The sequence below is a fragment of the Manis pentadactyla genome, chromosome 10, assembly GCF_030020395.1.
Source record: "Manis pentadactyla isolate mManPen7 chromosome 10, mManPen7.hap1, whole genome shotgun sequence".
In the NCBI taxonomy this organism is placed as follows: Eukaryota; Metazoa; Chordata; class Mammalia; order Pholidota; family Manidae; genus Manis; species Manis pentadactyla.
The window spans coordinates 63,511,462-63,536,481 of record NC_080028.1 but is presented as its reverse complement, the minus strand read 5'-3'; the positions used below and the strand labels follow the sequence as shown (position 1 = coordinate 63,536,481).

The 25,020-nt window shown below is 38.7% G+C and overlaps 1 protein-coding gene across 1 annotated transcript in view; it reads right to left on the bottom strand.

Annotated features, from left to right (window-relative positions):
• Positions 1–2,104: 2,104 nt before the first annotated feature.
• TMEM19 (transmembrane protein 19) overlaps positions 2,105–25,020 on the bottom strand; it is a 55,680-nt gene continuing 32,764 nt past the window's right edge. Inside the window, exons 4-7 of the mRNA XM_036917627.2 lie at positions 20,584–20,721; positions 20,110–20,364; positions 5,992–6,201; positions 2,105–4,619 (exon numbers count right to left, since the gene is read on the bottom strand). Of these exons, the coding sequence (XP_036773522.1) occupies positions 4,456–4,619; positions 5,992–6,201; positions 20,110–20,364; positions 20,584–20,721 (767 nt within the window). The 3' untranslated portion in view covers positions 2,105–4,455. The remainder of the gene's footprint in view (positions 4,620–5,991; positions 6,202–20,109; positions 20,365–20,583; positions 20,722–25,020) is intronic.

Below are 25,020 nucleotides of genomic sequence, written 5' to 3'. Positions count from 1 at the left end.
CAAACAAAATATACTAACAAAGATATGCAATACTTATATTAATTTCTGCAACAATTCAAAAATGAAGGTATTAAAGACTCCTTTGAGTATTCACTATTACTTTTCATTGTTTTACTAGAATCCCATTTTACTCTTTTAGGTTTTTTGAGTTGCATTTCCCTAATGACTTGCGATGCTGAGCATATTTTCATATGCTTATTGGCTATTTGCATTTCTTTTATGGAAAAATGCCTATTCAAGTCTTTTGTGTACTTTTACATTGGTCATTGTTAACTTGCAGCAGTTCTTTACATATTCTAGATATCTAAGTCATTAGAAGATAAATAACTTGCAAATGTTTTCTCCCATTTTGTGGGTTGCCACCAGAGAACTGTGCCCTTTGAAGCACAGAAGTTTTGTGTTTTTAAAAATGTATTTATTCAAAACATTTAAAAAGAATAATACAGCTTAAGTATCCTTGTATCCACTATCCATAAAATTTAACATTACTAAATTAGTTGAAGTCCCGAGCTCCCCTTTTGCTTTTTTAGTTTGTTAATATGGTAGCTTATAAAGAGAAGGAATACCATTTAAAATAATGATGGGGAGGGACAGATGGGAAAGAGGGGTAATTTCCAGAGATTATTTTGTTTACATTGAAGATTTTTTTGATTTATGGAAGAAAAACATTTGATTGTGGACTTTTTAGAAAAGCACTTAAGATTACTTTTGTATATGTATTTCTGTAGGAGCTTTATCAAGCTATAATTCATATACCACAACTTTAAATTATTTAAACACAAATAAAAATCATCTGTATTCTTACCAGGTTAGCACATTAACATTTTGGTATACATTCTTCTTTTTTCCTTAACAGACTTTTTCTTGAATGTAGCACACAGTTTGAAGCAGCAAAATGATAGTACTAATCATTACAAAATTTCAGTGATTAAAAAGAATGTGTTAAAATGCACACAAAACAATTATTATGTAGAAAGTATATCAAATTTCTAACACTAGTTATACTGGGGGAGGTGGGGTGGGAGCGCTGGTTTGTTGAGGGGGTAGTGGAGGCAAAAGGATATTTTAGCTTTATCTCTAATGTTCTAACTTTTTTAAAAAGAATAGATTCAGTGTATTACTTTACTTAAGTAACTAAAAAAGAAAAAAATCCAAACAAACAAAAGCATTATGTGTATAAAATAAATTTTGAAGGGGGCAGTTATGAGAACTGAAAGAGAATTAACATGTGTGGTTTTGGCAGAGACAATAATTTTAGGAGCCCTGCCTTGCCAGCATGGCCTCACCCTCATTTCTTCTAAAATCATTTGCTAACTCATTTGGTTCCAAAACCACTAATATTGTGTCACATGACTGAGAAATAGTGGAATCATCACAATCCTCAGAAATTCAGGTAGCCAACCTGTTTTTTCCTCCAGAAATATGTTCCTGATTATCAACTTTCAGTGACTCTTAAAGAAACACTGATTAGTCGAATAACTTAACAAACATATTGAACACCCTAAGTATTTAAAAAATGCTCAGGGCCATTTGGAGTTATAGAACCAGATATCCATTAAGAGATTAATTAAGCTGCATAATTGTGTTTTCATCTTCAAAGCTGCAGTTCATCTGGGATGTGGTGGCTCATACAATTTTCTCTCACTGTGATGGCATCAAGAACAGCAGATAAAATACCAGGGACAGCAGATGACTGGGCTGTACTACAGTCACTGTCCTTAACAGCCAGCATCCTCTCACTTTGCAAAGGCAAGAGTTTACAATATCTCAACTAGCATGACTTTTATCTATACTAGGTATATATCTCATTGGGAGGAGGTTGGCATTTCTGAAGCAACATCCTACATACATAGTAGGCTAGAAACAAGAAGTAGATATATGCATCTCAGCTGAGGCATACATAACCCAAGTAATGAGAAAAGCTAAGAATACAATGGTTTGTATGAATTCCTTGTTCTCCTGGCGGCTCCATTTGATGAGTTTTCAAATGCCTCTTCTGGAAGTCTTCAGGTCTCCTTCAGAAGTTGTCCTGAGCTACACACGCCTTGCTCTCCCCTACTATAAACAGTATAAGAAATAGCATGTTACCTTTAGGCTGCCTAGGTAAGCAGTAAATATTGTTTTATTATACTGTTACATGAAGCTCTTTCCATGAAGTGTCTTTTTTTAACGCATAACCTGTTCACTCAGTAAAGAGGAATTGGCTGAATTATATATCCAATTACAAACAATGTTACAGTACAATGAATCAAAGAAAAAAAAAAGAGCCACAATTCCTTATTTACAAGCCTCATATCCAAAAAAGCTCTGAAAACACAAAGTTTCTTTCTAAGTTTGTTAAAAAAACTGACCTGGCCTGACATAGGCTCTTATAGTCTTTATCATACTTTGTGTCATTCACACAATGGCCACAGAAATATTAGTGTGCTTGAAAATGGGTGCCACCCTAGTCTCTCCTAGGAGTTCTAAGTATTTTATATGTACCTACTTTTCCAAAATCTGAAGAATTTTGATTCCAAACACAACTAGTCTTAGGTTTTCAAATAAAGGATTGTGAAGTGGTATTTCCCTAAACTGTTTAGGATAGAGTATTTCTACCAAACCCAAACAGGGTACCACTAAATATTTTTGTCCCATGTACGTCACCAGAATGAATCTCTGGGAGAAAAGAAAAGGCATTTTAGAACAGCTGCAGAAATTAATAGGCTGCATGAAAAACTGTCTCAGGAATAATGTGGTAAGTGATGTAGCTATAAAACACAGCATAATTTACCAGAAGCTATTAATGCGTAAAGACAGCATAAAACAGCACTACTGCTAAGAGTTGTTTGCATAAGAATGAAAAGGCCCACTCTTCTGAGGCTTCTTTTAGATACAGTGCTTTCGGACATTTTCCTTTAGTAGGTCTTAACCTGTTTAAACATTAGAATCTCCTTGGAGAGCTTTCTAAAAACAACTGATGCATGAGCATCACCTTCAGACATTTTTATCTACTTGGTCTAGAAAGGGCTTTGCCAAGAGTGTTTTAAAAAATCCTCTACATTCTAATGTGCAACCAGAGCTCTTTAAACTCCCAATACCCAGGCTGTACCCCAGAGCAGGTCAACTAGAATATTGATGGTGAAGTCCAGACACAAGGACTTTTTTTAAAGATGGTCAGGTGATTCCAATCAGTTGGGCATTCCAATGCCCAAAAAGTTGACAACCAATGGTTGAGACCCACTGAGTTGCTTGGCATAAGGATTAAAGATGTTGACTGTTTTGTGTTTTTTTTCCTGTCCTGAACCAAGTTAGTTCTAGATCATCACTCTAGAAGGGTCACAGTAAAGAATTCTAAGCTTTATCCACTCTGATATGGTGATTTATTTATGGGCTTGTTCTCCAATTTCTCTTAAGAATGCAAAAGGAGCAAAGGGGAGAAAAGTATGGAAATCACATGAGAAATATTTAAAAATACTTTTAGCAAAATAATCCATGGCATATCAAACTCCTTTATCACAGAAATCATAGTAAAGAACAAAATAGAATTCACTTTGTGTCTATGATCTATAGGACAGCACAACTTAAAAGGAACATAATAGGAAATTATAGCCTCTTTCAGCGACTTCTGGATCGCAAACAAACAAAAAAATTAAAAATAACTTTCCAGTTATTCTTTTAACTGTTCACGATGCCAATGTAAATCAGATTCCTATACAAATTTCAAAGAAAGCTAGAAAATACAATAAAAATGTTAATTCAAGATAACTTCTGCTGAGATCAACTGAAATATATATTAAGGGGCACGTTTTTAAGATACAAGATAAGTATCTTTTACTTAAAAATAACTTTTTTCATGCATTCGAATGGTCATATGAAAAAGACATTTACTTTTTTTTCTTGCTAACCCTGAGGAAGGAAGAATAAATGTGGAGTAAGTCTCACAGCTGACTAGGAACCAAACTCCACACTTTTCACAACTGTAAATGGCAAGTAATAGAAGTCCAGGACTACCTCGATTCAGGATTCCACACACATAAGTTTAAACCACTTAAAACAGATCTAACATTTGGGCAAATGGCACAGTGAACATTTCTCTGCCACAACTGAGAATCATGTTTAAATTTCTTTGTTGTTAGTCCCTACACTGTTTTAAACCAACAAAACAAAATTTCTGTCTACCACATAGGAACTTCCAGTTCAATATATAGGGATATTATTAACTTCATTGCTCAGAAGCTTCATTCCGTAGAAGAAAAATATGAATAAGTCCTATGCACACTTGTCTTTCAGTACAAAGGTGTTAGTATTACAAAGGAGCTGATGGGAGGAAAGATGTGGCATTCCATCACCATGGAATAGGGGAAGAGCTGGCATTTCTCCTTTGCCATTACAATTATTCTTCTTAGGATGAACTTGGGATTGCAAATTTAGCTGAACTTCCCACAGTCATAACCTTTATAAATGAAATAAAGTTCATTCCATGGGCCAAAAACCCCAAGCAGCCGTCGGGAGTAAGAGGGCAATAAGAACAGAAGAAAACAGGTTCACTGCATTATTATCAAGAATGGGTTTCCCTGCTATGTACTTGACTTCATTCGTTGGGCTGTTGACCACCATGCCGGTGCTTTCATCCAAACCTGGAGTGGAAAAGAAACAAGTAAGGTGGAAAATCCACGACTTGATTTAAAACAAATTAAGTCTTCTCTGAAAAAAGGAGATCATCTTTGAAAGACTCTCAGCCACTTGTAAAATGACTGTAGTGGATAATCCATATGGTGAGAGATGTGGAACCTGATTACAAAAGACCTCTTTGAAACATGAGTTTCAGGGCACCTCAGTACTGTTCTCAATACTGCTGGAGTTCCTTCAAAAGTAGAAGGGAGAACATGAAAGGCAGAGATGGCATGAAACTGGCAGACCGGGCCAGTGGTTCCCCTCCAAGACCATCCTGTGAGGCCCCTGAGAACATGGATCATGTCAGCGGCCTCTGCAATGGATACCCAGGACCCAGCATGGTGCGGACGCCAAGGGGGCAAAGATTACAGAACAAATTCATCTGTCCCACAGCCCACATTTACCGTCAACATATTCAACACCATCACATACCTACCTGGTCAGTGCCCAGTTTAGAATAAAACCTAGGCTCTTTGAAAGCACATGTGTAATATTTGTGTGTGAGTGTGCATATACAGTTACTGACCCTTTACTGTTAATTAAAATCAGATTGCTTCCTCCTTAGCATCTAGATGAGCCTAACGAAATCAAGAGAACAAACATATGGATTGGTGGGGAGGGGAGAGGAAGGGCAAGTAGATTATTTTAGAGCATGAAGAGAATTCGGAGGACTACTTAGGGAACCTTTCTCTCAGGATCTCAGCTTCACTGTATGAATCAAAAGAGAAAATATGGTTGATTAGAGTGTGGAGCAATACATACCTAACAGGGTATTAATTAATATATAGAATAGTAACAGTTAGTACACTTATATGACAAGAGAGCCTCAGAAGTAAACACAGAACACTGGGGAGAGAACTGCTCTCCCATATATCTTGAGTGAGGCTAAAAAGTCAGTGGGGAGGACAGCAAGCATAATGTCACAGCAGAAAAGTAATGACATATGTGTATAGTTAGAGTACTGCAGTAATTATCTCTCAAATGGACTTGGAAAACAAACAGAAGGAGGACTATTCAAATGATCTGATCCCAAATATCCTGCTTTCCTGGGATTAGGTGGAATCCCATAAGCAAAAGCATCTGTTTCCTACACTATCATATCCCCCGACATAGCTTCTATTCAATGCTCTGCAGGACAAATTCTCTTTCAATTAATTTAACATAAAAGAAAAAGAAAATTAAAATTGTAGAAGAGACTTTACCCTATCACTCCTGGTTCCCCAACTACTGGTGTCTTTGGGATTGTTTTCATCGCCACATCCTTTTTTCTTTTCCATACTCTTTCCTATTTCTTTAACACACAGGCAAGTTGCAATAGTAAGGTGATGTTCTTACCAGTAAACTGCATTGTAGCTCCTAAATATGAGTCCACAATTGATCCTAGTAGTCCAGCCAGACCCCCAAATGCAATAATTGGCCACTGGGGAGCAGAAATGTCCAAATCATTAACAAAAACCAACTGTGTGAGGAAATACGCAACGCCCACAGAGGCACCACCAAGGAGACTGGAGGCAAGGCCCACTATTGTAACCCCTCCATTGGTCCCTGAAGAAGAAACATGGAGAAAGCCATCTGGTTAACAATCAGCAAACACATAAAGTCAAGGAAAACAAAAACACTTGGTACTTATCTAATCAAGACTAATTTAAAGAAAGGATTCTTTTTGATGAAATCCAAAGACCATCTCCTATTTAGAATACAGTCTTCTTCCTTCAGTTACTCCTGACATTCTACACACTGAAGTAGAATAGTTCAGTGGAGCCAGACTGCCTGGTTCCAGTCTGGTTCTGCCATTTCCAAGCTATGTGACTGTGGTGAAGTTACCTAACTTTTCAACGATGTAATTTCCTTATTTGTAAGATGGAAATAATAAGAGAACCAACTCACATGACGATTAAGAGTACCAAATGGTATTCTATGGAAAGCAGTTAGAACAGTGCTCTGCACACAGTAGATACTCAAATGTTAGTTGTTATGGTGATGATGATGATGATGAGGAGGAAGATGACGAAGTTAAAAAGGAGAAGGAGAAGAAGAAGAGGAAAAGGAAATGGAGGGAAAAGAGGAGGAGAAGGAAGAGGAAGGGGGAGGTCAGCATGATGACATGACCAAGATAAAGAAGTACTAGCAGTAATAGTTGATGACAATGGTGATGGGAAACTGAGATACACGTTAAAGCACTAACCACATCAGACCCTCAAGAAATACTCTATTGTTTCCCTCCTTTTCCCTTCCCACTGACATGTCAGTGAGTCAGTCTCTGCCTCCGTATTGCTTATCTAGAACATGCTATTATTTCTGTGACTATTACTATCACCAACCTGATAGCCTATAGCAGTTTTCCAATTAAGGAAAATATTCTTAAAAGGCTCTTCAATAAAAAACATTATAAATCAAGGTTTTTTAGATCATTTTTTATTTTTTTTTAAGAACTGAAATCAAGGAGGGGCAGAAGATGGCGGCGTGAGTAGAGCAGCGGAAATCTCCCAAAACCACATATATCTATGAAAATATAACAAAGACAACCCCTCTTAGAATAAAGACCAGAGGACACAGGACAATATCCAGACCACATCCGCACCTGAGAGAACCCAGCGCCTCGTGAAGGGCGTAAGATACAAGCCCCGGCCCCGCGGGAGCCGAGCGCCCATCCCCCCAACTCCCGGTGGGAGAAGAATAGGCAGAGCGGGAGGGATACGGAGCCCAGGACTGCCGAACACCCAGACCCAGCCATCCGGGCCCAGACACAGTACGTGCCCAGGGGGCCCTGGATACTAGGAAAACAGGGCAGCAAGAACAGTGAGCGGGCACCGGAGGCCGGGCGCTGAAGGACATAAGAAAAGCGCGAGACCAATTTTTTTTTTTTGCTGCTTTGTTTTGGCGAGCGCTTTTTGGAAGACTTAAAGGGATAGGGACCCCAATACTAGGGAAACAGGGCAGCAAGACCAGTGAGCAGAGGCCGGAGGCTGGCGCCGGAGAATAAAGAAAAACGAGTGGCCACCTTTTTTTTTTTTTTTTTAATTAAAAAAAAATTTTTTTTTTTTTGGTGGTCATTGTTTTGTTTTGGCGGGTGCTTTTTGGAAGTCTTAAAGGGGCAGGGCGGGACAATTAATCCAGAGGTAGGGAATCCGGGATCTCTGGGCACCCTAACCCCTGGGCTGCAGGGAGCAGGGAGGCCCCTTACGGAGATAAATAGCCTCCCAGCAGCTCCTGCTCCAACGCGACTCCACCACTTTGGAGTAGCTGCCCGAGCCAGGCCACGCCCACAGCAACAGCGGAGATTAACTCCATAGCAGCCGGGCAGGAAGCAGAAACCCTGTCTGCACGCAGCTGCGCAGCACAAGCCAGTAGAGGCCGCTGTTCTCCCAGGACAGGAGGGCCACAAACCAACAAGAAAGGAAGTCCTTCCAGCCGTCACTCGTCCCAGCTCTGCAAACTATTCCTATCACCATGAAAAGGCAAAGCTACAGGCAGACAAAGATCACAGAGACAACACCAGAGAAGGAGACAGACCTAACCAGTCTTCCTGAAAAAGAATTCAAAATAAGAATCACAAACATGCTGACAGAGATGCAGAGAAATACGCAAGAGAAATGGGATGAAGTCCGGAGGGAGATCACAGATGCCAGAAAGCAGATCACAGAAATGAAACAAACTCTGGAAGGGTATATAAGCAGAATGGATAGGATGCAAGAGGCCATTGATGGAATTGAAACCAGAGAACAGGAACGCATAGAAGCTGACATAGAGAGAGACAAAAGGATCTCCAGGAATGAAACAATATTGAGAGCTGTGTGACCAATCCAAAAGGAACAATATCCGTATTATAGGGGTTCCAGAAGAAGAGAGAGGAAAAGAGATGGAAAGTATCTTAGAAGAAATAATTGCTGAAAACTTCCCCAAACTGGGGGAGGAAATAATCGAACAGACCACGGAAATACACAGAACCCCCAACAGAAAGGATCCAAGGAGGACAACACCAAGACACATAATGATTAAAATGGCAAAGATCAAGGACAAGGAAAGAGTTTTAAAGGCAGCTAGAGAGAAAAAGTTCACCTATAAAGGAAAACCCATCAGGCTAACATCAGATTTCTCGACAGAAACCCTACAGGCCAGAAAAGAATGGCATGATATATTTAATACAATGAAACAGAAGGGCCTTGAACCAAGGATACTGTATCCAGCACAACTATCATTCAAATATGACGGTGGGATTAAACAATTCCCAGACAAAGAAAAGCTGAGGGAATTTGCTTTCCACAAACCACCTCTACAGAACATCTTACAGTGACTGCTCTAGATGGGAGCACTCCTAGAAAGAGCACAGCACAAAACACCCAACATATGAAGAATCGAGGAGGAGGAATAAGAAGGGAGAGAAGAAAAGAATCTCCAGACAGTGTATAAAACAGCTCAATAAGCGACCTAAGTTAGGCAGTAAGATACTAAAGAGGCTAACCTTGAACCTATGGTAACCACGAATTTAAAGGCTGCAATGGCAATAAGTACATATCTTTCAATAGTCACCCTAAATGTTAATGGGCTGAATGCACCAATCAAAAGACACAGAGTAACAGAATGGATAAAAAAGCAAGACCCATCTATATGCTGCTTACAAGAAACTCACCTCAAACCCAAAGACATGTACAGACTAAAAGTCAAGGGATGAAAAACATATTTCAAGCAAACAACAGCGAGAAGAAAGCAGGGGTTGCAGTACTAATATCAGACAAAATAGACTTCAAAACAAAGAAAGTAACAAGAGATAAAGAAGGACACTACATAATGATAAAGGGCTCAGTCCAACAAGAGGATATAACCATTCTAAATATATATGTACCCAACACAGGAGCACCAGCATATGTGAAACAAATACTAACAGAACTAAAGGGGGAAATAGACTGCAATGCCTTCATTCTAGGAGAATTCAACACACCACTCACCCCAAAGGATAGATCCACCGGGCAGAAAATAAGTAAGGACATGGAAGCACTGAACAACACAGTAGAGCAGATGGACCTAATAGACATCTATAGAACTATACATCCAAAAGCAGCGGGATATACATTCTTCTCAAGTGACATTGGAACATTCTCCAGAATAGACCACATACTAGGCCACAAAAAGAGCCTCAGAAAATTCCAAAAGATTGAAATCCTACCAACCAACTTTTCAGACCACAAAGGCATAAAACTAGAAATAAACTGTACAAAGAAAGGAAAGAGGCTCACAAACACATGGAGGCTTAACAACACGCTCCTAAATAATCAATGGATCAATGACCAAATCAAAATGGAGATCCAGCAATATATGGAAACAAATGACAACAACAACACTAAGCCCCAACTTCTGTGGGACACAGCAAAAGCAGTCTTAAGAGGAAAGTATATAGCAATCCAAGCATATTTAAAAAAGGAAGAGCAATCCCAAATGAATGGTCTAATGTCACAAATATCGAAATTGGAAAAAGATGAACAGATGAGGCCTAAGGTCAGCAGAAGGAGGGACATAATAAAGATTAGAGAAGAAATAAATAAAATTGAGAAGAATAAAACAATAGCAAAAATCAATGAAACCAAGAGCTGGTTCTTCGAGAAAATAAACAAAATAGATAAGCCTCTAGCCAGAATTATTAAGAGAAAAGGAGAGTCAACACAAACCAACAGTATCAGAAATGAGAAAGGAAAAACCACGACGGACCCCACAGAAATACAAAGAATTATTAGAGAATACTATGAAAACCTATATGCTAACAAGCTGGGAAACCTAGGAGAAATGGACCAAATTCCTAGAAAAATACAACCTTCCATGACTGACTCAGAAAGAAACAGAAAATCTAAACAGACGAATTACCAGCAACGAAATTGAAGCGGTAATCAAAAAACTACCAAAGAACAAAACCCCCGGGCCAGATGGATTTACCTAGGAATTTTATCAGACATACAGGGAAGACATAATACCCATTCTCCTTAAAGTTTTCCAAAAAATAGAGGAGGAGGGGATACTCCCAAACTCATTCTATGAAGCTAACATCACCCTAATACCAAAACCAGGCAAAGACCCCACCAAAAAGAAAAGTACAGACCAATATCCCTGATGAACGTAGATGCAAAAATACTCAACAAAATATTAGCAAACAGAATTCAAAAATACATCAAAAGGATCATACACCATGACCAAGTGGGATTCATCCCAGGGTTGCAAGGATGGTACAACATTCTAAAGTCCATCAACATCATCCACCACATCAACAAAAAGAAAGACAAAAACCACATGATCATCTCCATAGATGCTGAAAAAGCATTTGACAAAGTTCAACATCCATTCATGATAAAAACTCTCAGCAAAATGGGAATAGAGGCCCATTTATTATGTTGAGAGGCCTCAACATAATAAAGGCCATCTATGATAAACCCACAGCCAACATTATATTGAACAGCGAGAAGCTGAAAGCATTTCCTCTGAGATCGGGAACTAGACAGGGATGCCCACTCTCTCCACTGTTATTTAACATAGTACTGGAGGTCCTAGCCACGGCAATCAGACAAAATAAAGAAATACAAGGAATCCAGATTGGTAAAGAAGAAGTTAAACTGTCACTATTTGCAGATGACATGATACTGTACATAAAAAACCCTAAAGACTCCACCCCAAAACTACTAGAACTGATATCGGAATACAGCAAAGTTGCAGGATACAAAATCAACACACAGAAATCTGTGGCTTTCCTATATACTAACAATGAACCAACAGAGAGAGAAATCAGGAAAACAACTCCATTCACAATTGCATCAAAAAAAATAAAATACCTAGGAATAAACCTAACCAAAGAAGTGAAAGACTTATACTCTGAAAACTACAAGTCACTCTTAAGAGAAATTAAAGGGGACACTAACAGATGGAAACTCATCCCATGCTCGTGGCTAGGAAGAATTAATATCGTCAAAATGGCCATCCTGCCCAAAGCAATATACAGATTTGATGCAATCCCTATGAGACTACCAGCAACATTCTTCAATGAACTGGAACAAATAATTCAAAAATTCATATGGAAACACCAAAGACCCCGAATAGCCAAAGCAATCCTGAGAAAGAAGAATAAAGTAGGGGGGATCTCACTCCCCAACTTCAAGCTCTACTATAAAGCCATAGTAAGCAAGACAATTTGGTACTGGCACAAGAGCAGAGCCACAGACCAATGGAACAGACTAGAGAATCCAGACATTAACCCAGACATATATGGTCAATTAATATTTGATAAAGGAGCCATGGACATACAATGGCGAAATGACAGTCTCTTCAACAGGTGGTGCTGGCAAAACTGGACAGCTACATGTAGGAGAATGAAACTGGACCATTGTCTAACCCCATATACAAAAGTAAACTCAAAATGGATCAAAGACCTGAATGTAAGCCATGAAACCATTAAACTCTTGGAAGAAAACATAGGCGAAAACCTCTTAGACATAAACATGAGTGACCTCTTCTTGAACATATCTCCCCGGGCAAGGAAAACAACAGCAAAAATGAGTAAGTGGGACTATATTAAGCTGAAAAGCTTCTGTACAGCAAAAGACACCATCAATAGAACAAGAAGGATCCCTACAGTATGGGAGAATATATTTGAAAATGACACATCCGATAAAGGCTTGACGTCCAGAATATATAAGGAACTCTCACGCCTCAACAAACAAAAAACAAATAACCCAATTAAAAAATGGGCAGAGGAACTGAACAGACAGTTCTCCAAAAAAGAAATACAGATGGCCAACAGACACATGAAAAGATGCTCCACATCGCTAATTATCAGAGAAATGCAAATTAAAACTACAATGAGGTATCACCTCACACCAGTAAGGATGGCTGCCATCCAAAAGACAAACAACAACAAATGTTGGCGAGGCTGTGGAGAAAGGGGAACCCTCCTACACTGCTGGTGGGAATGTAAGTTAGTTCAACCATTGTGGAAAGCAGTATGGAGGTACATCAAAATGCTCAAAACAGACTTACCATTTGACCCAGGAATTGCACTCCTAGGAATTTACCCTAAGAATGCAGCAATCAAGTTTGAGAAAGACAGATGCACCCCTATGTTTATTGCAGCACTATTTACAATAGCCAAGAATTGGAAGCAACCTAAATGTCCATCAATAGATGAATGGATAAAGAAGATGTGGTACATATACACAATGGAATACTACTCAGCTATAAGAAAAGGGCAAATCCAATCATTTGCAGCAACATGGATGGAGCTGGAGGGTATTATGCTCAGTGAAACAAGCCAAGCGGAGAAAGAGAAATACCAAATGATTTCACTTATCTGTGGAATATAAGAACAAAGGAAAAACTGAAGGAACAAAACAGCAGCAGAATCACAGAACTCAAGAATGGACTAACAGGTACCAAAGGGAAAGGGACTGGGAAGGATGGGTGGGTAGGGAGGGATAAGGGGGGGAGAAGTAGGGGGGTATTAAGATTAACATGCATGGGGGGGTAGGAGAAAAGGGAGGGCTGTACAACACAGAGAAGGCAAGTAGTGATTCTACAACATTTTGCTATGCTGATGGACAGTGACTGTAAAGGGGTTTATAGGGGAGACCTGGTATAGGGGAGAGCCTAGTAAACATAATATTCGTCATGTAAGTGTAGATTAGTGATAGCAAAAAAAAAAAAAAAAAAAAAAAGGGCAGTTCCTGTGTGGTAACCTCCAACGAGTTCTACACAAGGGTATAAAGGGCATATAAAAGTGTAGGCAAAGGGTCTGTTTGTGTTTATACAGAGGATCAAAGCCTAATTGGGCTACCCCGAAAATGAACTAAGATACGATATGAAAAAGAACTTCCAACATCTGCACCCTCTGGAAGACTCATGCCAGAAGATGATCATCAAAAAACCCCAACAAAGATCCACGCACTGCTACAGCTGTAGATGCACTCATCCCACCAGTTCCTGGACCTGCCATGGGAATGAGGAAGGAGATATCTAAGCTGGCCTGTGCATACAGTAAAACAACAAATTTGACTGGATCTATACTGTTGGAACTCAACCAAGAATTAGGAGAAGTGCAAATTGTAGTGCTCCAAACTCTTACAACTACAGACTATTTACTGTTAAAAGAACATAAGGGATGTGAACATTCCCCAGGAATGGGTTGTTTTAATTTGTCTGATTTCTCTCAGACTGTTCAAGTTCAGTTGGACAATATCCACCATATCATAGATAAGTTTTCACAAATGCCTAAGGTGCCTAACTGGTTTTCTTGGTTTCACTGCAGATGGCTGGTAATTACAGATATGCTTTGGTTATGTAACTATACTCCTATTATGTTAATGTGTGTGCGCAATTTAAGTAGTAGCTTAAAACCTATATATGCTGAAGTTACTCTACAAGAAGATTTGTCAAAGAAATAATCAATCTTCCCATGTTTTCTTCCGCCTGCTACTTCTATAGCTTTTCTTTTTCCTTCCTAATTACAACCCTTCAATAGAATTCGTGCCTCATATCAAATTTACCGAGTATCATAATTCTTCCAAGTGGTAAAGATACCTCAAGACAAATGCTGGGCATAGAAGCCACAGGGCATAAATATGCAAAGAAGTAAAAAGCTAACCTTTTCAAACAGTAAGGCTTCCCTCTCACTTACCAACTTCACATTTCCCTGTATGGCCCCGGAAGATGACTGGTTAGCCAGAGACGGGTAAGATTCCTCAAGGGAGGAACAACCTAAGACAGGCACAGTCGCAGGGGGGCCATCAGGTGAGAAATGGGGGATCAACAGAGGTGAGGCTTAGAACCTCACAGCCCCTGTTCTGAGAGAAATCTTCTGCATACGTGGATGTTTTATTGCCCTTGTCTAGCTTGGATTAACACATAGTCTACAGGCACACACCTGATCATCTACATGTGCTCTCTTACAACACTAAACTATGTTTTCTACCTTTATCTTGTATCTACCTACCACTTCAGCATTTTATTAAAAATAATAATAATAAAGAGAGAAATGTGGTATCCACATATAAATCAAGTATAAAAACCAAATGAGTATTCATATTTGAACTGACTGTTATAGTTCATAATGCATGAGCAAAACCGAAAGTTTCTGTGATGACTGCCCTTGTACTGTTCACTATGTAACTTATTCATTATGTAAGAATTTGTTCTACATGTAAAAACTTGTTTGTTATGCCTCAGAAGATTGGAGACTGACAAAAATTAGGCTTGGGGTGGAATAATGATTGTGCATTGAGCATTGACTCCCCTATACAGAATCTTATTGTCGTTAACAACCATTTGATCAATAAATATGAGAGATGCCCTCACAAAAAAAAAAAAAAAGGACAGACTTCCAATGGTAAAATAAATTAGTAACCGGGATGTAAGGTATAGCATAAGGAATATAGTCAAGATATTGTAACAGCCTGGTAGGGTGATAGCTGGAACCTAGAATTATGTATATAAATGTTCTACCACTGTGTTGTACACTTGAAACTCATGTAATGTAATACTGTGTGTCAACTACCCTTCAATAAAAAATAATTATTAAAAAAATAAAAAAAATAAAAATAAAATAAAATAAAATAAAAAAAAAAAAAAAAAACAGAACATAAGGGATGTGAACATTCCCCAGGAATGGGTTGTTTTAATTTGTCTGATTCCTCTCAGACTGTTCAAGTTCAGTTGGACAATATCCACCATATCATAGATCAGTTTTCACAAATGCCTAAGGTGCCTAACTGGTTTTCTTGGTTTCACTGGAGATGGCTGGTAATTACAGATACGCTTTGGTTATGTAACTATACTCCTATTATGTTAATGTGTGTGCGCAATTTAAGTAGTAGCTTAAAACCTATACATGCTGAAGTTACTCTACAAGAAGATATGTCAAAGAAATAATCAATCTTCCCATGTTTTCTTCTGCCTGCTACTTCTATAGCTTTTCTTCTCCCTTCCTAATTACAACCCTTAAATAGAATTCGTGCCTCATATCAAATTTACTGAGTATCATAATTCTTCCAAGTGGTAAAGATACCTCAAGACAAATGCTGGGCATAGAAGCTACAGGGCATAAATATGCAAAGAAGTAAAAAGCTAACCTTTTCAAACAATAAGGCTTCTCTCTCACCTACCAACTTTACATTTCCCTGTATGGCCCCGGAAGATGACTGGTTAGCCAGAGACGGGTAAGATTCCTCAAGGGAGGAACAACCTAAGATAGGCACAGTCGCAGGGGGGTCATCAGGTGAGAAATTGGGGATCAACAGAGGTGGGGCTTAGAACCTCACCCCCCCTGTTCTGAGAGAAATCTTCTGCATACCTGGATGTTTTATTGCCCTTGTCTAGCTTGGATTAACACATAGTCTACAGGCACACACCTGATCATCTACATTTGCTCTCTTACAACACTGAACTATGTTTTCTACCTTTATCTTGTATCTACCTACCACTTCAGCATTTTATTAAAAATAATAATAATAAAGAGAGAAATGTGGTATCCACATATAAATTAAGTATAAAAACCAAATGAGTATTCATATTGGAACTGACTGTTTATAGTTCATAATGCATGAGCAAAACCGAAAGTTTCTGTGATGACTGCCCTTGTACTATTCACTATGTAACTTATTCATTATGTAAGAATTTGTTCTCCATGTAAGAACTTGTTTGTTATGCCTCAGAAGATTGGAGACTGACGGAAATTAGGCTTGGGGTGGATTAATGATTGTGCATTGAGCATTGACTCCCCTATACAGAATTTTATTGTCGTTAACAACCATTTGATCAATAAATATGAGAGATGCCCTCACAAAAAAAAAAAAAGAGGACAGACTTACAACGGTAAAATAAATAAGTAACCGGGATGAAATGTATAGCATAAGGAATATAGTCAAGATATTGTAACAGCTTGGTAGGGCAATAGCTGGAACCTAGAATTATGTATATAAATGTTTTATCACTGTGTTGTACACTTGAAACTAATGTAATGTAATACTGTTCGTCAACTACCCTTCAATAAAAAATAATTATCTAAAAAAATAAAATAAAATAAAATAAAATACCTAGGAATAAACCTAACCAAAGAAGTGAAAGACTTATACTCTGAAAACTACAAGTCACTCTTAAGAGAAATTAAAGGGGACACTAACAGATGGAAACTCATCCCATGCTCGTGGCTAGGAAGAATTAATATCGTCAAAATGGCCATCCTGCCCAAAGCAATATACAGATTTGATGCAATCCCTATGAAACTACCAGCAACATTCTTCAATGAACTGGAACAAATAATTCAAAAATTCATATGGAAACACCAAAGACCCCGAATAGCCAAAGCAATCCTGAGAAAGAAGAATAAAGTAGGGGGGATCTCACTCCCCAACTTCAAGCTCTACTATAAAGCCATAGTAAGCAAGACAATTTGGTACTGGCACAAGAGCAGAGCCACAGACCAATGGAACAGACTAGAGAATCCAGACATTAACCCAGACATATATGGTCAATTAATATTTGATAAAGGAGCCATGGACATACAATGGCGAAATGACAGTCTCTTCAACAGATGGTGCTGGCAAAACTGGACAGCTACATGTAGGAGAATGAAACTGGACCATTGTCTAACCCCATATACAAAAGTAAACTCAAAATGGATCAAAGACCTGAATGTAAGTCATGAAACCATTAAACTCTTGGAAGAAAACATAGGCGAAAACCTCTTAGACATAAACATGAGTGACCTCTTCTTGAACATATCTCCCCGGGCAAGGAAAACAACAGCAAAAATGAGTAAGTGGGACTATATTAAGCTGAAAAGCTTCTGTACAGCAAAAGGCACCATCAATAGAACAAAAAGGAACCCTACAGTATGGGAGAATATATTTGAAAATGACACATCCGATAAAGGCTTGACGTCCAGAATATATAAAGAGCTCACACGCCTCAACAAACAAAAAACAAATAACCCAATTAAAAAATGGGCAGAGGAACTGAACAGACAGTTCTCCAAAAAAGAAATACAGATGGCCAACAGACACATGAAAAGATGCTCCACATCGCTAATAATCAGAGAAATGCAAATTAAAACTACAATGAGGTATCACCTCACACCAGTAAGGATGGCTGCCATCCAAAAGACAAACAACAAATGTTGGCGAGGCTGTGGAGAAAGGGGAACCCTCCTACACTGCTGGTGGGAATGTAAGTTAGTTCAACCATTGTGGAAAGCAGTATGGAGGTACATCAAAATGCTCAAAACAGACTTACCATTTGACCCAGGAATTCCACTCCTAGGAATTTACCCTAAGAATGCAGCAATCAAGTATGAGAAAGATCAGTGCACCCCTATGTTTATCGCAGCACTATTTACAATAGGCAAGAATTAACCAACCTAAATGTCCATCGATAGATGAATGGATAAAGAAGATGTGGTACATATACACAATGGAATACTACTCAGCCATAAGAAAAGGGCAAATCCAACCATTTTCAGCAACATGGATGGAGCTGGAGGGTATTATGCTCAGTGAAACAAGCCAAGCGGAGAAAGAGAAATACTAAATGATTTCACTTATCTGTGGAATATAAGAACAAAGGAAAAACTGAAGGAACAAAACAGCAGCACAATCACAGAACTCAAGAATGGACTAACAGAGGATCAAAGCCTAATTGGGCTACCCCGAAAATGAACTAAGATACGATATGAAAAAGAACTTCCAACATCAGCACTCTCTGGAAGACTCATGCCAGAAGATGATCATCAAAAACCCCAACAAAGATCCACGCACTGCTACAGCTGTAGATGCGCTCATCCCACCAGCTCCTGGACTTGCCATGGGAATGAAGGAGATATCTAAGCTGGCCTGTGCATACAGTAAAACAACAAATTTGACTGAATCTATACTGTTGGAATTCAACCAAGAATTAGGAGAAGTGCAAATTGTAGTGCTCCAAAATCTTACAACTACAGACTATTTACTGTTAAAAGAACATAAGGGATGTGAACATTCCCCAGGAATGGGTTGTTTTAATTTGTCTGATTTCTCTCAGACTGTTCAAGTTCAGTTGGACAATATCCACCATATCATAGATAAGTTTTCACAAATGCCTAAGGTGCCTAACTGGTTTTCTTGGTTTCACTGGAGATGGCTGGTAATTACAGGTATGCTTTGGTTATGTAACTATACCCCTATTATGTTAATGTGTGTGCGCAATTTAAGTAGTAGCTTAAAACCTATACATGCTGAAGTTACTCTACAAGAAGATAGGTCAAAAAAATAATCAATCTTCCCAGGTTTTCTGCCGCCTGCTACTTCTATAGCTTTTCTTCTTCCTTCCTAATTACAAACCTTAAATAGAATTTGTGCCTCATATCAAATTTACCGAGTATCATAATTCTTCCAAGTGGTAAAGATACCTCAAGACAAATGCTGGGCATAGAAGCTACAGGGCATAAATATGCAAAGAAATAAAAAGCTAACCATTTCAAACAATAAGGCTTCTCTCTCACTTACCAACTTTACATTTCCCTGTATGGCCCCGCAAGATGATTGGTTAACCAGAGAGGGGTAAGATTCCTCAAGGGAGGAACAACCTAAGACAGGCACAGTCGCAGGGGGGTCATCAGGTGAGAAATTTGGGGATCAATAGAGGTGAGGCTTAGAACCTCACCCCCCCTGTTCTGAGAGAAATCTTCTGCATACGTGGATGTTTTATTGCCCTTGTCTAGCTTGGATTAACACATAGTCTACAGGCACACACCTGATCATCTACATTTGCTCCCTTACAACACTAAACTATGTTTTCTACCTTTATCTTGTATCTATCTACCACTTCAGCATTTTATTAAAAATAATAATAATAAAGAGAGAAATGTGGTATCCACATATAAATCAAGTATAAAAACCAAATGAGTATTCATATTTGAACTGACTGTTTATAGTTCATAATGCATGAGCAAAACCGAAAGTTTCTGTGATGACTGCCCTTGTACTATTCACTATGGAACTTATTCACTATGTAAGAATTTGTTCTCCATGTAAGAACTTGTTTGTTATGCCTCAGAAGATTGGAGACTGATGAAAATTAGGCTTGGGGTGGATTAATGATTGTGCATTGACTCCCCTATACAGAATTTTATTGTTGTTAACAACCATTTGATCAATAAATATGAGAGATGCCCTCACAAAATAAATAAATAAATAAATAAATAAATAAAAGTACACACTTCCAATGGTAAAATAAATAAGTAACCGGGATGTAATGTATAGCATAAGGAATATTGTCAAGATATTGTAACAGCTTGGTAGGGTGATAGCTGGTACCTAGAATTGTCATGTATATAAGTGTTGAATCACTATGTTGCACACCTGAAACTAATGTAATGTAATACTGTGTGTCAACTACCCTTCAATAAAAAATAATTATCTACAAGAAAAAAAAAAAACTGAAATCAAGACTCACCAACTGGAACTTTCTCCCAGGTTGTTATTAGTCTTGGTGGGCTTTTACTCAGCACAGTGCCAACTTCTGAGGCCCACGTGTCTCCAGCAGAGCAGGCCAGTGCAGCCAAGAGAGACAAACACATCCAGGAAGCAGTGTACTGCTTGGAAAAATCTATTGGGATCTCCCCAGGGCCATTTTCTATCATGTACAGCAAGGCCAGTTCTGTGGGCACAGCTCCATTACAGAACACCTGAACCCAATTCCTCTGCCCGCCTAGAAACAAACAAGTAGAAGAAAAGGACAAGAAATGTTTTCTGCTCAGAGGAGAATCATACAGTTACAGGAACTTACAATCTCAAGTTTAAGAAAAGAAAAAAATGACTAGAAGTCTAAAAATGACTGAAAGTGGAATGGTAACTTTGCTTACATTCTATATTGTAGGAATATATAAAGGTTACTCTCTGAAGTAATATCAAACATATTTCATTTTACCTTCCTTGTATTCTGAATCTAGACGCTTCTTTGCTTCTCCCTTCCATTTAGTAAGTTTTGAAGAAGAAAGGAAAAACATCAGCAAAGATGTAAAAAAGCTGAAATTTGCAATGGTTAAGATAAATCCAACCACGAGCCCTGAAAGGAACACATATATACACAGAATTATACTTAGTCCATACATTAATGCTGTGAAAAAAGAATGGAAAATTTTTCAGTTATTTTCATATTAGAACCTGAAATGCACATTTCCAATACATTTACATTTTTACCAACTAAGGTGTTATTACCTAACAGTAAACTGAACGACAGTTTGATTAAATTGAGATGCCCTTCTTTAACCATATTCTGACCTCCTTTCACACAAACTATGTTATATGAATGTATTATATTATTTTAGGCACATTTTTTATAATAAAATTTCAGAATACAATGAATAGTAGCAAATTTACTATTAAACAATATGTACATACATATATTATATATAATATTTTGATAGCTAGTTTGAAGAATTTCCAAATTAACTGTGGTTCTCTCAGGAAAGAGTAAGATTGAAGAGTCTTTCAAGTTTCTAATTTTCACACTTCTCTCCATAGTCTAGGATTTTTTTCTACTTTATAAAGGGAAGCTTTTATCCTTTTTAAGTAATTTTCACGTGCTCTCTTGTTGAGCCTCACAATTTATGTGAGGAAAACAAAGTGTTTTGGAGCTAAGTTTTTCCTATGTAAATCTATGAAAATAATCCTGGATTTTATATGGAACTAAAAATCGAGTATGTTCTGTGAATGAGATTTAGCTTTTATTTGGGCAAAGTAGAAAGATAACATCCTTCATTTTTCTATGAGTGACCAATTTCAAGGAAGGCTTATAATACCTATACTTTAATCAGTAAACAAAAAAGAGGGAAGCTTACATTTCATGACAGAGAAGAGAAAAAAAAAAAGGGAAGGTATATGCTTGATATCACAGCAATATAGAGAGGCCACTAAAATGAACTGCTAAATGTCAGACATGCTTGAGACTTAAAGAGCTTGCTGTGGGTTGCTTTAATAAGACATTATGTTGGCCTTTTAAATTACCCAGATAATCCTTAAAGGCCTTTTGTTACAAAACTTGAAATTGTTCTTCTGAGTAAAACTTGGTAACTGAAGTAGCAAGTAAGTACCTTTACTTTTATATTCACAATGATTTAGTTAGTCCTACAAAAATGAACTAGAGGAGGAGCCAAGACGCCGGCATGAAGAGGGCAGCGGAAATCTCCCAAAACCATGTGTATTTTTGAAAATACAACAAATACAACTAATCCTAAAAGAGAGACCAGAAGATACAGTACAACAGCCAGGCTACATCTACATCTGTGAGAACTCAGCACCTCACGAAGGGGGTAAGATACAAGCCATGGCCCCCACCCCAGCTTCCCGGTGGGAGGAAAGGAGTTGGAGCAGGGAGGGAGAGGGAGCTCAGGACTGCTAATACCCAGCCCTAGTGATCTGTACTGGGAGTACAGACACACATTGCATGGTGCTCTGGATATTAAGAGAAATGGAAAAGTAAAATCTGTGAGTGGGTCCCTGCAGCCAGTTCCCCTGGGACAAAAGAACAGCGAGTGCTTTTTGAAAGTCTTAAAGGGACAGGGGTCTCACAACCGGATGGCAGCGTCCCGGCACACTCAGCCCAGCAGCTGGGAATCCCGGGGAACTCCAGGTGCCCTAAACCCCTGGACGACAGCGCAGCTCTTAAGCCCCTCACGGCGATAAACAGCCTCCCGTCCATTCCCCCTCCGGCACGGCCCATCCATAGCAGTGGAGCGGTGGCACCCACAGCAACTGCCCAGGGCCTCCTCCACAGCAGTCTGGGCAAGACTCAGAGGCCCCACCAGTGTGCGGCACCCCAGCACAGACAGAGGAAGCCAGGACAGGGTGCGAAAGGTTGCTGTTCTCACAGGAGAGCACACCTGGCGTGCCTACCTCCCCCCGCAGGGCTCTGGGCTGCCCCGACGGCTGCCCTGCCTGCTGTGGCTCAGAGAATAAAACTGGAAGCTGCTCCCCATGTGCGGGATGTTGTTCTCCTAGATGACAAATGTACCAACTGCCTACGACTACCTCTATCACCATGAAAAAGCAGAAGAATTTGATCCAGTTCAGAATTACCCAGACAACCCCTGAGAGGGTGCCTGGGGAGATAGATTTAACCAATCTTCCTGAAAAAAAATTCAAAATATAGGTCATAACCATGCTGATGGACCTGCAGAGAAATATGCAAGAGCTAAAGGATCAAGTTAGGAGGGAGAATACAGAAATAAAACAATCTCTGGAAGGATTTAAGAGTAGACTGGATGAGGCGCAGGAGGCCATTAATGGAACAGGAATCAGAGAACAGGAATGCAGAGAAGCTGAGGCAGAGAGAGATAAAAGGATCTCCAGGAATGGACGAATATTAAGAGAACTGTGTGACCAATCCAAATGGAACAATATTTGCATTACAGGGGTACCAGAAGAAGAGAGAAAAAGGGATAGAAAGTGTCTTTGAAGAAATAATTGCTGAAAACTTTCCCAAACTGGGGGAGGAAATAAGTCTCTCAAACCATGGAGGCCCACAGAACTCCCTACACAAGGGACCCAAGGAAGACAACACCAAGACATATAATAATTAAAATGGCCAAGATGAAGGACAAGGACAGCGTATTAAAGGTAGCAGAGAGAAAAAGGTCACCTACAAAGGAAAACCCATCAGGCTATCATCAGACTTCTCAACAGAAACCTTACAGGCCAGAAGAGAATGGCATGATGTATTTAATGCAATGAAACAGAAGGGCCTAGAACCAAGAATACTGTATCCAGCACGATTATCATTTAAATATGAAGGAGGGATTAAACAATTTCCAGACAAGGAAAAGTTAAGGGAATTTGCCTCCCATAAACCACCTCCACAGGGTATTTTAAAGGGACTGCTCTAGATGGGAGCACTCCTAAGGCTAAATAGATGTCACCAAAGAAAATAAAATCACAGCAAAGAAAGCAGACCAACCAAATACTAACTAAAGGCAAAAAATAAAATCAACTACTCATAAAAGCAGCCAAAGGAAACACAAAAGAGTACAGAATAAAACACCCAACATATAAAGAATGGAGGAGGAGGAATACAAAGAGAGAGAAATAAAGAATCATCAGACTGTGTTTATAATAGCTTCATAAGCAAGTTAAGTTAGACAGTTAGATAGTAAAGGAGCTACCCTTGAACCTCTGGTAACCACGAATCTAAAGCCTGCAATGGCAATAAGTACATATCTTTCAATAATCACCCTAAATGGAAATGGACTGAATGCACCAATCAACAGACACAGAGTAATAGAATGGATAGAAAAGCAAGACCCATCTATATGCTGCTTACAAGAGACTCACCTCAAACCCAAAGATATACACAGACTAAAAGTCAGGGATGGAAAAAGATATTTCATGAGAACAATAGGGAGAAAAAAGCATATGTTGTAGTACTAGTATCAGACAAAATAGACTTCAAACAAAGAAAGTAACAAGAGATAAAGAAGGACATTACACAATGATAAAGGGTCAGTCCAACAAGAGGATATAACCACTATAAATATATATGCACCCAATACAGGAGCACTAACATATGTAAAAGAAATACTAACAGAATTAAAGGAAGAAATAAAATGCAATGCATTCACTTTAGGAGACTTCAACACACCACTCAACTCCAAAGGACAGATCCACCAGATAGAAAATAAGTAAGGACACAGAGGCACTGAACAACACACTAGAACAGATGGACCAAATAGACATCTATAGAACTCTACACCCAAAAGCAGCAGGATACACATTCTTCTCAAGTGCATATGGAACATTTTTCAGAATAGATCACATACTAGGCCACAAAAAGAGCCTCAGTAAATTAAAAAAGACTGAAATTCTACCAACCAACTTCTCAGACCACAAAGGCATAAAACTAGAAATAAACTGTACAAAGAAAACAAAAAGGCTCACAAACACATGAAGGCTTAACAACATGCTCCTAAATAATCAATGGATCAATGACCAAATTAAAATAGAGATCAAGCAGTATATGGAAACAAATGACAACAAGAGCACAAAGCCCCAACTTCTGTGGGACGCAGCAAAGGCAGTTCTAAGAGGAAAGTATATAGCAATCCAGGCCTATTTAAAGAAGGAAGAACAATCCCAAATGAATAGTCTAAAGTCACAATTATTGAAATTGGAAAAAGAAGAACAAATGAGGTCCAAAGTAAGCAGAAGGAGGGACATAATAAAGATCAGAGAAGAAATAAATAAAATTGAGAAGAATAAAACAATAGAAAAAAATCAATGAAACCAAGAGCTGGTTCTTTGAGAAAATAAACAAAATAGATAAGCCTCTACCCAGACTTCTGATTAAGAGAAAAAGAGAATCAACACACAT